Here is a 16,444-nt window from a genome sequence, read left to right as displayed (position 1 = left end):
CACCACCCACCCACCCACCCTCTCACCCACCCACCCACCACCCACCCACCTGGGTGAACTCTCTCTGTGCGAAGCTGAGTGAGTGTCTGCTGCGGTTGGTGAGGAGGAATCTGGGAGTGAAGGTGACCACCCACCCACTAACCCACCCACCCACCCACCACCCACCCACTCACCCTCTCACCCACCCACCCACTCACCCACCCACCCTCTCACCCACCCTCTCACCCACCCACCACCCTCTCACTCTCCCACCCACTCACTCACCCACTCACCCACTCACTCACCCACTCACTCACCCACTCACTCACCCTCTCACCCACTCACCCACTCACTCAATCACCCACTCACCCACTCACCCACTCACTCACCCACCCACTCACCCACCCACCCACCCTCTCACCCACCCACCCACCCACCCACCTTCTCACCGACCCACCCACCCACTCACCCACCCACCCCCCCACCCACCCCCCCACCCACCCACCCACCTGGGTGAACTCTCTCTGTGCGAAGCTGAGTGAGTGTCTGGTGCGGTTGGTGACGAGGAATCTGGGAGTGAAGGTGACCACCCACCCTCTCACCCACCCACCACCCTCTCACTCTCCCACCCACCCACCCACTCACCCACTCACCCACTCACTCACCCTCTCACCCACCCACCCACTCACCCTCTCACCCACCCACCCTCTAACCCACCCACCACCCTCTCACCCACCCTCTCACCCACCCACCCTCTCACCCACCCACCCACCCACCCACTCACCCACCCACCCACCCACCTGGGTGAACTCTCTCTGTGCGAAGCTGAGTGAGTGTCTGCTGCGGTTGGTGACGAGGAATCTGGGAGTGAAGGTGACCACCCACCCACTAACCCACCCACCCACCCACCACCCACCCACCCACCCTCTCACCCACCCACCCACTCACCCACCCACCCTCTCACCCACCCTCTCACCCACCCACCACCCTCTCACTCTCCCACCCACTCACTCACCCACTCACCCACTCACTCACCCACTCACTCACCCACTCACTCACCCTCTCACCCACTCACCCACTCACTCAATCACCCACTCACCCACTCACCCACTCACTCACCCACCCACTCACCCACCCACCCACCCTCTCACCCACCCACCCACCCACCTTCTCACCCACCCACCCACCCACTCACCCACCCACCCCCCCACCCACCCCCCCACCCACCCACCCACCTGGGTGAACTCTCTCTGTGCGAAGCTGAGTGAGTGTCTGGTGCGGTTGGTGACGAGGAATCTGGGAGTGAAGGTGACCACCCACCCTCTCACCCACCCACCACCCTCTCACTCTCCCACCCACCCACCCACTCACCCACTCACCCACTCACTCACCCTCTCACCCACCCACCCACTCACCCTCTCACCCACCCACCCTCTAACCCACCCACCACCCTCTCACCCACCCTCTCACCCACCCACCCTCTCACCCACCCACCCACCCACCCACTCACCCACCCACCCACCCACCTGGGTGAACTCTCTCTGTGCGAAGCTGAGTGAGTGTCTGCTGCGGTTGGTGACGAGGAATCTGGGAGTGAAGGTGACCACCCACCCACTAACCCACCCACCCACCCACCACCCACCCACTCACCCTCTCACCCACCCACCCACTCACCCACCCACCCTCTCACCCACCCTCTCACCCACCCACCACCCTCTCACTCTCCCACCCACTCACTCACCCACTCACCCACTCACTCACCCACTCACTCACCCACTCACTCACCCTCTCACCCACTCACCCACTCACTCAATCACCCACTCACCCACTCACCCACTCACTCACCCACCCACTCACCCACCCACCCACCCTCTCACCCACCCACCCACCCACCCACCTTCTCACCCACCCACCCACCCACTCACCCACCCACCCCCCCACCCACCCCCCCACCCACCCACCCACCTGGGTGAACTCTCTCTGTGCGAAGCTGAGTGAGTGTCTGGTGCGGTTGGTGACGAGGAATCTGGGAGTGAAGGTGACCACCCACCCTCTCACCCACCCACCACCCTCTCACTCTCCCACCCACCCACCCACTCACCCACTCACCCACTCACTCACCCTCTCACCCACCCACCCACTCACCCTCTCACCCACCCACCCTCTAACCCACCCACCACCCTCTCACCCACCCTCTCACCCACCCACCCACCCACCACCCACCCACCCACCACCCACCCACCCACCCACCTGGGTGAACTCTCTCTGTGCGAAGCTGAGTGAGTGTCTGCTGCGGTTGGTGACGAGGAATCTGGGAGTGAAGGTGACCACCCACCCTCTCACCCACCCACCACCCTCTCACCCACCCACCCACCACCCACCACCCACCCACCTGGGTGAACTCTCTCTGTGCGAAGCTGAGTGAGTGTCTGCTGCGGTTGGTGAGGAGGAATCTGGGAGTGAAGGTGACCACCCACCCACTAACCCACCCACCCACCCACCCTCTCACCCACCCACCCACCCTCTCACCCACCCTCTCACCCACCCACCACCCTCTCACCCACCCACCACCCTCTCACTCTCCCACCCACCCACCCACCCACCACCCTCTCACCCACCCACCCACCCACCACCCTCTCACCCACCCACCACCCACCCACCTGGGTGAACTCTCTCTGTGCGAAGCTGAGTGAGTGTCTGGAGTGGTTGGTGACGAGGAATCTGGGAGTGAAGGTGACCACCCACCCTCTCACCCACCCACCCACCCACCACCCACTCACTCACCCACTCACCCACTCACCCACTCACTCACCCACTCACTCACTCACCCACTCACCCACTCACTCACTCACCCACTCACTCACCCACTCACTCACTCACCCACTCACTCACCCACTCACTCACCCACTCACTCACCCACTCACTCACCCACTTACCCACCCACTCACCCACTCACCCACCCACCCACCCTCTCACCCACCCTCTCACTCTCCCACCCACCCTCTAACCCACCCACCCTCTCACCCACCCACCCACCCTCTAACCCACCCTCTCACCCACCCACCCACCCACCACCCACCCACCTGGGTGAACTCTCTCTGTGCGAAGCTGAGTGAGTGTCTGCTGTGGTTGGTGACGAGGAATCTGGGAGTGAAGGTGACCAGCTGCGTGTCACGGAAGCGTCCACGGGCCTTGCGCACAATGATGCCTGCACACACGCAGGGGGGGAGGGGGAGGGGGGAGGGGGAGGGGGAGAGGGGGGAGGGGGAGGAGGGGGGGAGTGAGTGAGTGAGTAGATGAGTGAGTGGGTGAGTAGGTGAGTGAGTAGGTGAGTGAGTGAGTAGGTGAGTGAGTGTGTAGGTGAGTGTGTGAGTGTGTAGGTGAGTGTGTAGGTGAGTGAGTAGGTGAGTGAGTGAGTGAGTAGGTGAGTGTGTAGGTGAGTGAGTAGGTGAGTGAGTAGGTGAGTGAGTGAGTAGGTGAGTGTATGGGTGAGTGAGTAGGTGTGTAGGTGAGTGTGTAGGTGAGTGTGTGAGTGAGTAGGTGAGTGTGTAGGTGAGTGTGTAGGTGAGTGTGTAGGTGAGTGTGTGAGTGTGTAGGTGAGTGAGTAGGTGAGTGTGTAGGTGAGTGTGTAGGTGAGTAGGTGAGTGTGTGAGTGTGTAGGTGAGTAGGTGAGTGTGTAGGTGAGTGTGTAGGTGAGTGTATGAGTGTGTAGGTGAGTGTATGACTGAGTGTATGAGTGAGTGTATGACTGAGTGAGTGAGTGAACATCACCGATGTAGTACACGAGCCCAGGACGGTTCTCCGCCTGTAGCACGGTGAGTGTGTAGGTGAGTGTGTAGGTGAGTGTGTAGGTGAGTGTGTAGGTGAGTGTGTAGGTGAGTGAGTGAGTGTATCACCGATGTAGTACACGAGCCCAGGACGGTTCTCCGCCTGTAGCACAGTGAGTGTGTGAGTGTGTAGGTGAGTGAGTGTGTGAACATCACCGATGTAGTACACCAGCCCCGGAGGTGAGTGAGTGAGTAGGTGAGTGAGTGTGTAGGTGAGTGTGTGAGTGTGTAGGTGAGTGTGTAGGTGAGTGAGTAGGTGAGTGAGTGAGTGAGTAGGTGAGTGTGTAGGTGAGTGAGTAGGTGAGTGAGTAGGTGAGTGAGTGAGTAGGTGAGTATATGGGTGAGTGAGTAGGTGTGTAGGTGAGTGTGTAGGTGAGTGTGTGAGTGAGTAGGTGAGTGTGTAGGTGAGTGTGTAGGTGAGTGTGTAGGTGAGTGTGTGAGTGTGTAGGTGAGTGAGTAGGTGAGTGTGTAGGTGAGTGTGTAGGTGAGTAGGTGAGTGTGTGAGTGTGTAGGTGAGTAGGTGAGTGTGTAGGTGAGTGTGTAGGTGAGTGTATGAGTGTGTAGGTGAGTGTATGACTGAGTGTATGAGTGAGTGTATGACTGAGTGAGTGAGTGAACATCACCGATGTAGTACACGAGCCCAGGACGGTTCTCCGCCTGTAGCACGGTGAGTGTGTAGGTGAGTGTGTAGGTGAGTGTGTAGGTGAGTGTGTAGGTGAGTGTGTAGGTGAGTGAGTGAGTGTATCACCGATGTAGTACACGAGCCCAGGACGGTTCTCCGCCTGTAGCACAGTGAGTGTGTGAGTGTGTAGGTGAGTGAGTGTGTGAACATCACCGATGTAGTACACCAGCCCCGGACGGTTCTCCGCCTGTAGCACAGTGAGTGTGTGAGTGTGTAGGTGAGTGAGTGTGTGAACATCACCGATGTAGTACACCAGCCCCGGACGGTTCTCCGCCTGTAGCACAGTGAGTGTGCGTACGCCCGAGCCGGCGTCCAGCGAGAAGGAGTGGGACCAGGCTGGGACTCCCTCGGGGTGCAGGCCCCTTCCCAGCCGCATGCTGCACCTGCACGTGGCACACACAGAGACAGAGACACACAGTGTACACAGTGTATACACACAGTGTACACATAGTGTACACTTAGTGTATACACACAGTGTACACACACACACAGTGTACACATAGTGACACACAGTGTACACACACAGTGTACACACACACACAGTGTACACACACACACAGTGTACACACACACACAGTGTACACACACAGAGACACACACACATAGACACAGTGTACACACACACAGTGTACACACACACAGTGTACACACACACAGTGTACACACACACACAGGGTACACACACACACAGTGTACACACACACACAGTGTACACACACAGTGTACACACACACAGTGACACACACACAGAGACACACACACAGTGTACACACACACAGTGTACACACACACAGTGTACACACACACACACAGTGTACACACACACACACAGTGTACACACACACACACAGTGTACACACACACAGTGTACACACACACAGTGTACACACACAGTCACACACACAGAGAGATACACACACACAGTGACACACACACACAGAGACACACACACAGTGACACACACACACAGAGACACACACACACAGAGACACACACACAGTGACACACACACATAGAGACACACACACACAGTGTACACAGAGACACACAGTGTACACACACAGAGACACACAGTGTACACACACAGTGTACACACACACGCAGTGTACACACACAGTGTACACACACACAGTGTACACACATAGTGACACACACACACACAGAGACACACACACACAGAGACACACACACAGTGACAAACACACACACAGAGACACACACACACACAGTGACACACACACACAGTGACACACACACAGTGTACACAGTGACACACACACACAGAGACACACACACAGAGACACACACAACAACAACAACCGCCATTCGCCACTAAGTGGCGGTGACGTCACCACGACGCTTGTGCCAGGCTATGTGCACCCTGAGGCCACGTGAAGTATCGAACGCCCGCTGGCAGGAGGTCACTGGGCAGACCCAGGTGCCACGGGTCGACTGACTGAGATGACTGGCTGATGCACCACCTGTGCCCTCTACTGTGCCAACCTGCTGTGCTTTAGCCACCCGGCGCTCCGCTCGTTGTTCTGAGCGTCGCTCCTCCGCCCTCCGTTGTTGTTGGAGGGCGACTGCCTCCAACTGCCCAGTAGCATCCTTCACGAGCCTCCTCCACAGAGGCCGATCTTGACACCGCTGGTACCAGTCATCGGCAAGTCCACTCAGCTCCACGTCCCCCTGTACCACATCACTCCATCTCTTCTCTAGCCCGTGCCGCGCCCGCTTAGCCCCCTCAATCCGGCCAAACAAAAGCTGTTTCGGCATGCGGTGGCTGGGCATGCGGGCTACATGACCCAGCCATCGCAGCCTTGCCTGCCGGAGGAGCTCACCGATGGGACCCTGCCCAGATCTTTCAAGGATTTGTGAGCTCCTCACACAGTCCAGTCTGGTTAAACCCAGGATGGATCGTAGGCAGGCCAGCCTAAATGTTTCTAACCGGCGAAGATGTTCCATTAGGGGGGTCCACGTTTCGCAAGCGTAGAGAAGGGAGGGAATGACCGTGGCCGAGAAGACCTGAAGCTTAGTGCGGAGCGACAGACCAGGTAGCTTCCACACAGCGTTACGGAACCGATGAAAAGATATTGCCGCTCGACTGATGAGACCTCTGCTGTTAGACACACACACACAGAGACACACACACACACACAGTGTACACACACACATACACAGTGTACACACACAGAGACACACAGTGACACACACACACAGTGTACACACACACATAGTGACACACACACAGTGTACACACAGTGACACACACACAGAGACACACAGTGACACACACACAGAGACACACAGTGACACACACACAGAGACACACAGAGTGTACACAGAGACACACACACAGTGACACACACACAGAGACACACAGAGTGTACACACACACACACAGTGACACACACACAGAGACAGTGACACACACACAGAGACAGTGACACACACACAGAAACACACAGTGACACACACACAGAAACACACAGTGACACACACACACACAGTGTACACACACACAGTGTACACACACACAGTGTACACACACAGTGTACACACACAGTGTACACACACACAGTGTACACACACAGTGTACACACAGTGTACACACACACAGTGTACACACACACAGTGTACACACACAGTGTACACACACAGTGTACACACACACAGAGACACACAGTGACACACACACACAGTGTACACACACAGTGTACACACACACACAGTGTACACACACAGTGACACACAGTGATACACACACACAGTGACACACACACACAGTGACACACACAGTGACACACACACAGAGACAGTGACACACAGTGTACACACACAGTGTACACACACACACACACAGAGACACACACAGAGTGTAGACACACACACACAGTGTACACACAGTGACACACACACACAGTGTACACATAGTGTACACACAGTGTACACACACACACAGTGTACACACACACACAGTGTACACACACAGTGTACACACAGTGTACACACACATAGTGACACACACACAGAGACAGTGACACACACACAGACACACACACACAGTGTACACACAGTGACACACACACACACGGTGTACACACACACACAGTGACACACACACAGTGACACACTCACAGTGACACATACACACACAGTGTACACACACACAGTGTACACACACACAGTGTACACACACACAGAGACACACAGTGACACACACACAGTGTACACACAGTGCACACACAGTGTACACACACACAGTGTACACACACACAGTGTACACACACACAGTGTACACACACAGTGTACACACACACAGTGACACACACACAGTGTACACACACACAGTGACACACACACACAGTGACACATAGTGACACACACAGAGAGACACATAGTGACACACACACAGTGTACACACACACAGTGACACACACACACAGACACACACACAGTGTACACACACACAGTGACACACGCACAGTGTACACACACACAGTGACACACACACACACACAGTGTACACACACACAGTGACACACACACACACAGTGACACATAGTGACACACACAGAGAGACACAGTGACACACACACAGTGTACACACACACAGTGACACACACACACAGTGACACACACACAGTGTACACACACAGTGACACACACACACAGTGACACATAGTGACACACACACAGTGACACACACACACAGTGACACACAGTGACACACACACAGTGTACACACACAGTGACACACACACACAGTGACACATAGTGACACACACACAGTGTACACACACACAGTGTACACACACACACAGTGACACACACACACACAGTGACACATAGTGACACACACACAGTGTACACACACACAGTGACACACACACACAGACACACACACAGTGTACACACACACACACACAGTGTACACACACAGTGTACACATAGTGACACACAGTGTACACACACACACAGTGTACACACACACACACACAGTGACACACACACAGTGACACACACACATAGAGACACACACAGTGACACACAGACACACAATAACACACACACACACAGTGACACACACAGACACACACACAGAGAGGTACACACACACCCCCACGTGACCCCCCCTCCCCCACGTGCCCCCCCCACGTGACCCCCACGTGCCCCCCCCACGTGACCCCCACGTGACCCCCACGTGACCCCCACGTGACCCCCCCCGGAGGGCTCACAGGTGTGGCTGCTCCCGGTCAGCGTAGCTGAAGAGGAGTGGCGTGAGGCTCCGGGCGACTTCGTGCTCCTCAAACTGCCCGGCCGCGGCGTCGGCACCACGGACGCCTTCCTGGCGGAACACCAGGGGCAGGCCTGGTGGTGGTGGTGTGGTGGTGGTGGTGGTGTGGTGGTGTGGTGTGGTGGTGGTGGTGGTGTGGTGGTGGTGGTGATGGTGGTGGTGTAGTGGTGTGGTGGTGGTGGTGAGGTGTGGTGTGGTGGTGGTGGTGGTGTAGTGGTGTGGTGGTGGTGGTGTAGTGGTGTGGTGGTGGTGGTGAGGTGGTGGTGTAGTGGTGATAATGGTGGTGGTGGTGTAGTGGTGTGGTGGTGGTGGTGGTGAGGTGTGGTGGTGTGGTGGTGGTAGTGGTGGTGGTGTGGTGTGGTGGTGGTGGTGGTGTGGTGGTGATGGTGGTGGTGGTGTGGTGAGGTGTGGTGTGGTGGTGGTGGGGGTGGTGGTGGTGGTGGTGAGGTGGTGGTAGTAGTGGTAGTGGTGGTGGTGGTAGTGGTGGTGGTGGTTGTAGTGGTAGTGGTGGTGGTAGCAAAGGTGGTAGTGGCGGTGATGGAGGTAGTGGCAATGGTGGTGGTGGCGGTGGTGGTAGTGGCGGTGTTGACAGTGGTGGTGGTGGTGTTGGTGGTGGTGGCATCAGTAGCGGTTAGAAATGGGACCCAGTAGCAGTAACATCATCATCAGCAGCAGCATCAGCAGTAGTAGCATCAGTAGAAGTAACATCATCATCAGCAGCAGCATCAGCAGTAGTAGTAGCATCAGTAGAAGTAACATCATCAGCAGCAGCATCAGCAGTAGTAGCATCAGTAGAAGTAACATCATCATCATCAGCAGCATCAGCAGTAGTAGCATCAGTAGAAGTAACATCATCATCAGCAGCAGCATCAGCAGTAGTAGTAGCATCAGTAGAAGTAACATCATCAGCAGCAGCATCAGCAGTAGTAGCATCAGTAGAAGTAACATCATCATCAGCAGCATCAGCAGTAGTAGCATCAGTAGAAGTAACATCATCATCAGCAGCAGCATCAACAGTAGTAGCATCAGTAGAAGTAGCATCATCATCAGCAGCAGCATCAACAGTAGTAGCATCAGTAGAAGTAACATCATCATCATCAGCAGCAGCATCAGCAGTAGTAGCATCAGTAGAAGTAACATCATCGGCATCAGCAGCATCAGCAGTAGTAGCATCAGTAGAAGTAACATCATCAGCAGCAGCATCAGCAGTAGTAGCATCAGAAGAAGTAACATCATCAGCATCAGCAGTAGTAGCATCAGTAGAAGTAACATCATCATCATCAGCAGCATCAGCAGTAGTAGCATCAGTAGAAGTAACATTATCATCAGCAGCAGCATCAACAGTAGTAGCATCAGCAGTAGTAGCGTCAGTAGCATCGTCATCAGTAGCATCATCAGCAGGAGTAGTATCATCATCATCAGCAGTGCCAGTAGTAGCAGCATCGTCAGCAGCAGTATCATCATCAGCAGTGCCAGTAGTAGCAGCGTCATCATCATCAGCAGTGCCAGTAATAGCAGCATCGTCAGCAGCAGTATCATAATCATCATCAGCAGCAGTGCCAGTAGTAGTAGCGTCATCAGGACACTCATCATCATCATCAGCAGTGCCAGTAGTAGTAGCGTCATCAGCACACTCATCATCATCAGCAGCAGTGCCAGTAGTAGTAGCGTCATCAGCACACTCATCATCATCATCAGCAGTGCCAGTAGTAGCAGCGTCATCAGCACACTCATCATCATCATCAGCAGTGCCAGTAGTAGTAGCGTCATCAACACACTCATCATCATCATCAGCAGTGCCAGTAGTAGTAGCGTCATCAGCACACTCATCATCATCAGCAGTGCCAGTAGTAGTAGCATCATCAGCACACTCATCATCATCATCAGCAGTGCCAGTAGTAGTAGCGTCATCAGCACACTCATCATCATCATCAGCAGTGCCAGTAGTAGTAGCGTCATCAGCACACTCATCATCATCATCAGCAGTGCCAGTAGTAGTAGCGTCATCAGCACACTCATCATCATCATCAGCAGTGCCAGTAGTAGTAGCGTCATCAGCACACTCATCATCATCATCAGCAGTGCCAGTAGTAGTAGCGTCATCAGCACACTCATCATCATCATCAGCAGTGCCAGTAGTAGTAGCGTCATCAGCACACTAATCATCATCATCATCATCAGCAGGGCCAGTAGTAGTAGCAGCGTCATCAGCACACTCATCATCATCATCAGCAGTGCCAGTAGTAGTAGCGTCATCAGCACACTCATCATCATCATCATCAGCAGTGCCAGTAGTAGTAGCGCCATCAGCACACTCATCATCATCAGCAGTGCCAGTAGTAGTAGCGCCATCAGCACACTCATCATCATCAGCAGTGCCAGTAGTAGTAGCGTCATCAGCACACTCATCATCATCATCATCAGCAGTGCCAGTAGTAGTAGCGCCATCAGCACACTCATCATCATCAGCAGTGCCAGTAGTAGTAGCGTCATCAGCACACTCATCATCATCAGCAGCGCCAGTAGTAGTAGCGTCATCAGCACACTAATCACCATCATCATCAGCAGTGCCAGTAGTAGTAGCGTCATCAGCACACTCATCATCATCAGCAGCGCCAGTAGTAGTAGCGTCATCAGCACACTAATCACCATCATCATCAGCAGTGCCAGTAGTAGTAGCGCCATCAGCACCTCATCATCATCATCATCAGCAGTGCCAGTAGTAGTAGCGCCATCAGCACACTCATCATCATCATCATCAGCAGTGCCAGTAGTAGTAGCGCCATCACCACACTCATCATCATCATCAGCAGCGCCAGTAGTAGTAGCGTCATCAGCACACTCATCATCATCAGCAGTGCCAGTAGTGTAGCGTCATCAGCCCACTCATCATCATCAGCAGTGCCAGTAGTAGTAGCGTCATCAGCACACTCATCATCATCATCATCAGTCTCACCCCTCTTGTTTGAGGAGCCAGTAGGGAGCGGACAGTAGGGAGTGCACCACCTGTGTGTGCCTGAGTCCTCACTGGTCTTGTAGAGGAGCCAGTAGGGAGTGCACCACGTGTGTGTGCCTGAGTCTCACTGGTCTTGTAGAGGAGCCAGTAGGGAGTGCACCACCTGTGTGTGCCTGAGTCTCACCGCTCTTGTTGAGGAGCCAGTAGGGAGTGCACCACCTGTGTGTGCCTGAGTCTCACCGGTCTTGTTGAGGAGCCAGTAGAGAGCTCACTGCCTGTGCCTGAGTCTCACCGCTCTTGTTGAGGAGCCAGTAGGGAGTGGCACCACCTGTGTGTGCCTGAGTCTCACCGGTCTTGTTGAGGAGCCAGTAGGGAGTGCACCACCTGTGTGTGCCTGAGTCTCACCCCTCTTGTTGAGGAGACAGTAGGGAGTGCACCACCTGTGTGTGCCTGAGTCTCACCGGTCTTGTAGAGGAGCCAGTAGGGAGCTCACCACCTGTGTGTGCCTGAGTCTCACCCCTCTTGTTGAGGAGACAGTAGGGAGTGCACCACCTGTGTGTGCCTGAGTCTCACTGGTCTTGTTGAGGAGCCAGTAGGGAGTGCACTACCTGTGTGTGCCTGAGTCTCACCCCTCTTGTAGAGGAGCCAGTAGGGAGTGCACCACCTGTGTGTGCCTGAGCCTCACCGGTCTTGTTGAGGAGCCAGTAGGGAGTGCACCACGTGTGTGTGCCTGAGTCTCACCGGTCTTGTAGAGGAGCCAGTAGGGAGTGCACCACCTGTGTGTGCCTGAGCCTCACCGGTCTTGTTGAGGAGCCAGTAGGGAGTGCACCACGTGTGTGTGCCTGAGTCTCACCGCTCTTGTTGAGGAGCCAGTAGGGAGTGCACCACGTGTGTGTGCCTGAGTCTCACCGCTCTTGTTGAGGAGCCAGTAGGGAGCGGACAGTAGGGAGTGCACCACGTGTGTGTGCCTGAGTCTCACCGCTCTTGTTGAGGAGCCAGAGGGAGTGCACCACGTGTGTGTGCCTGAGTCTCACCACTCTTGTAGAGGAGCCAGTAGGGAGCTCACTGCCTGTGTGTGCGTGAGTCTCACCGGTCTTGTTGAGGAGCCAGTAGGGAGTGCACCACGTGTGTGTGCCTGAGTCTCACCGCTCTTGTTGAGGAGGCCAGTAGGGAGCGAGACAGTAGGGAGTGCACCACGTGTGTGTGCCTGAGTCTCACCGGTCTTGTTGAGGAGCCAGTAGGGAGTGCACCACCTGTGTGTGCCTGAGTCTCACCGCTCTTGTTGAGGAGCCAGGTTGAGGAGCCAGTAGGGAGTGCACCACGTGTGTGTGCCTGAGTCTCACCGCTCTTGTTGAGGAGCCAGTAGGGAGCGGACAGTAGGGAGTGCACCACGTGTGTGTGCCTGAGTCTCACCGCTCTTGTTGAGGAGCCAGTAGGGAGCTCACCACCTGTGTGTGCCTGAGTCTCACCGGTCTTGTTGAGGAGCCAGTAGGGAGTGCACCACGTGTGTGTGCCTGAGTCTCACCGGTCTTGTAGAGGAGCCAGTAGGGAGTGCACCACCTGTGTGTGCCTGAGTCTCACCACTCTTGTAGAGGAGCCAGTAGGGAGTGCACCACGTGTGTGTGCCTGAGTCTCACCGGTCTTGTTGAGGAGCCAGTAGGGAGTGCACCACCTGTGTGTGCCTGAGTCTCACCGGTCTTGTTGAGGAGCCAGTAGGGAGTGCACCACGTGTGTGTGTGTGAGTCTCACCACTCTTGTAGAGGAGCCAGTAGGGAGTGCACCACCTGTGTGTGCCTGAGTCTCACCCCTCTTGTTGAGGAGCCAGTAGGGAGTGCACCACCTGTGTGTGCCTGAGTCTCACCGCTCTTGTTGAGGAGCCAGTAGGGAGTGCACCACCTGTGTGTGCCTGAGCCTCACCGGTCTTGTTGAGGAGCCAGTAGGGAGTGCACCACCTGTGTGTGCCTGAGTCTCACCGGTCTTGTTGAGGAGCCAGTAGAGAGCTCACTGCCTGTGTGTGCCTGAGTCTCACCGCTCTTGTTGAGGAGCCAGTAGGGAGTGCACCACCTGTGTGTGCCTGAGCCTCACCGCTCTTGTTGAGGAGCCAGTAGAGAGCTCACTGCCTGTGCCTGAGTCTCACCGCTCTTGTTGAGGAGCCAGTAGGGAGCTCACCACCTGTGTGTGCCTGAGTCTCACCGGTCTTGTTGAGGAGCCAGTAGGGAGTGCACCACGTGTGTGTGCCTGAGTCTCACCGGTCTTGTTGAGGAGCCAGTAGGGAGCTCACTGCCTGTGCCTGAGTCTCACCGCTCTTGTTGAGGAGCCAGTAGGGAGTGCACCACGTGTGTGTGTGAGTCTCACCGGTCTTGTAGAGGAGCCAGTAGGGAGTGCACCACGTGTGTGTGCCTGAGTCTCACCGGTCTTGTTGAGGAGCCAGTAGGGAGTGCACCACCTGTGTGTGCCTGAGTCTCACCACTCTTGTAGAGGAGCCAGTAGGGAGCGGACAGTAGGGAGTGCACCACGTGTGTGTGCCTGAGTCTCACCGCTCTTGTTGAGGAGCCAGTAGGGAGCTCACTGCCTATGCCTGAGTCTCACCGCTCTTGTTGAGGAGCCAGTAGGGAGCTCACTGCCTGTGCCTGAGTCTCACCGGTCTTGTTGAGGAGCCAGTAGGGAGCGAGACAGTAGGGAGTGCACCACCTGTGTGTGCCTGAGCCTCACCGGTCTTGTTGAGGAGCCAGTAGGGAGCGGACAGTAGCACGTGCCTGAGCCTCACTGCTCTTGTAGAGGAGCCAGTAGGGAGTGCACCACCTGTGTGTGCCTGAGCCTCACCACTCTTGTAGAGGAGCCAGTAGGGAGCTGACTGCCTGTGCGTGAGTCTCACCGGTCTTGTTGAGGAGCCAGTAGGGAGCGAGACAGTAGGGAGCGAGACAGTAGTGAGCGCACCACCTGCGTGTGCCTGAGCCTCACCGGTCTTGTTGAGGAGCCAGTAGGGAGCGGACAGTAGGGAGTGCACCACGTGTGTGTGCCTGAGCCTCACCGCTCTTGTTGAGGAGCCAGTAGGGAGCTCACTGCCTGTGCCTGAGTCTCACCGGTCTTGTTGAGGAGCCAGTAGGGAGCGGACAGTAGCACGTGCCGGGCTCCGTGTGTCACACTGGCGACGCGCACCGTGAGCAGTAAGCGCCGATTCCGGGTGTCGAACGCTCGCAGCTGAGCCACTCGCTCAGCGCGCCAAGCCGGCACCGAGCCGCCGGAGCCACCGCCGGAGCCACCGCCGGAGCCACCGCCGGAGCCACCGGCGCCGGAGGAGGAGGAGGAGGAGCCACCGGCGCCACCGGCGGTTCCCGGTACCAGCAGCAGCTCCTTGCAGCGCGGGAAGTTCTCAAGCTCCACCCCTGGAGGGGGGAGCGAGGGTGAGTGGGGGGGAAACAGGAAGAGTCGAGAAGGGAGGAGGAGGAGGATGATGATGATGATGATACTCTACTGCTGATGATGCTGCTGCTGATGATGATGATGATATTCTACTGCTGATGATGAAGGTGATGAGGATGATGAGGTGGTGGAGGAGGAGGAGGAGGATGATGAGGATGATGATGATGATACTCTACTGCTGATGATGCTGCTGCTGATGATGATGAAGGTGATGAGGATGATGATGAGGATGATCAGGTGGTGGAGGAGGAGGAGGAGGATGATGAGGATGATGATGATGATGATACTCTACTGCTGATGATGCTGCTGATGATGATGAAGGTGATGAGGATGATGATGAGGATGATCAGGTGGTGGAGGAGGATGATGAGGATGATGATAATGATGATGATACTCTACTGCTGATGATGCTGCTGCTGATGATGAGGATGATGAGGATGATACTCTACTGCTGATGATGCTGCTGCTGCTGATGATGATAAGGATGATAAGGATGATGAGGTGGTGGTGGTGGAGGAGGAGGAGGAGGAGGAGGATGATGATGATGATACTCTACTGCTGATGATGCTGCTGCTGCTGCTGATGATGAAGGTGATGAGGATGATGAGGATGATCAGGTGGTGGAGGAGGAGGAGGATGATGATGATGATGATGATACTCTACTGCTGATGATGCTGCTGCTAGTGCTGATGATGAAGATGATGAGGATGATGAGGATGATCAGGTGGTGGTGGAAGATGATGATGAGGAGGATGATGATGATACTCTACTGATGATGCTGCTGCTGGTGCTGATGATGATGACGATGAGGATGATGAGGGGTAGGAGGAGGTGGAGGAGGATGATGAGGATGATGATGACGATGAGGATGATGAGGTGGTGGAGTAGGAGGATGATGAGGAGGAGGAGGATGATGATGAGGAGGAGTCTCACCCAGTTCGATGTTCTGTGAAGTGTCGGCCGACTCAAGCGCAGCTTCCTGGCCCGGAGAGAGAACCCCACGTACTGGTAGCCCTGGGGGCACACGGATAGAGATCCACCATCACCACCATAAACACCACCACAAACACCACCACCACCCCACGTACTGGTAGCCCTGGGGGCACACGGATAGAGATCCACCATCACCACCACAAACACCACCACAACCATAAACACCACCATCACCCACAAACACCATCACCACCACCATCACCCCACGTACTGGTGGCCCTGGGGGGCACACGGATAGAGATCCACCATCACCACCACAAACACCACCACAAACACCACAACCACCA

At 55.5% G+C, this 16,444-nt stretch overlaps 1 protein-coding gene across 1 annotated transcript in view; it reads right to left on the bottom strand.

The window, feature by feature from the left end:
• Positions 1-16,444, bottom strand: part of LOC116958785 (intermembrane lipid transfer protein VPS13D-like) — a 92,627-nt gene that overhangs the window by 51,934 nt on the left and 24,249 nt on the right. Inside the window, 5 exon segments of the mRNA XM_076057663.1 lie at positions 3,063-3,187; positions 4,729-4,871; positions 8,727-8,859; positions 14,825-15,127; positions 16,098-16,178. Of these exon segments, the coding sequence (XP_075913778.1) occupies positions 3,063-3,187; positions 4,729-4,871; positions 8,727-8,859; positions 14,825-15,127; positions 16,098-16,178 (785 nt within the window).

The sequence above is a fragment of the Petromyzon marinus genome, chromosome 83, assembly GCF_048934315.1.
Source record: "Petromyzon marinus isolate PM22_M1 ecotype Great Lakes invasive population chromosome 83, UKy_Petmar_22M1.pri1.0, whole genome shotgun sequence".
Taxonomy (NCBI): domain Eukaryota; kingdom Metazoa; phylum Chordata; class Hyperoartia; order Petromyzontiformes; family Petromyzontidae; genus Petromyzon; species Petromyzon marinus.
This window is presented reverse-complemented; position numbering and strand designations above follow the sequence as displayed.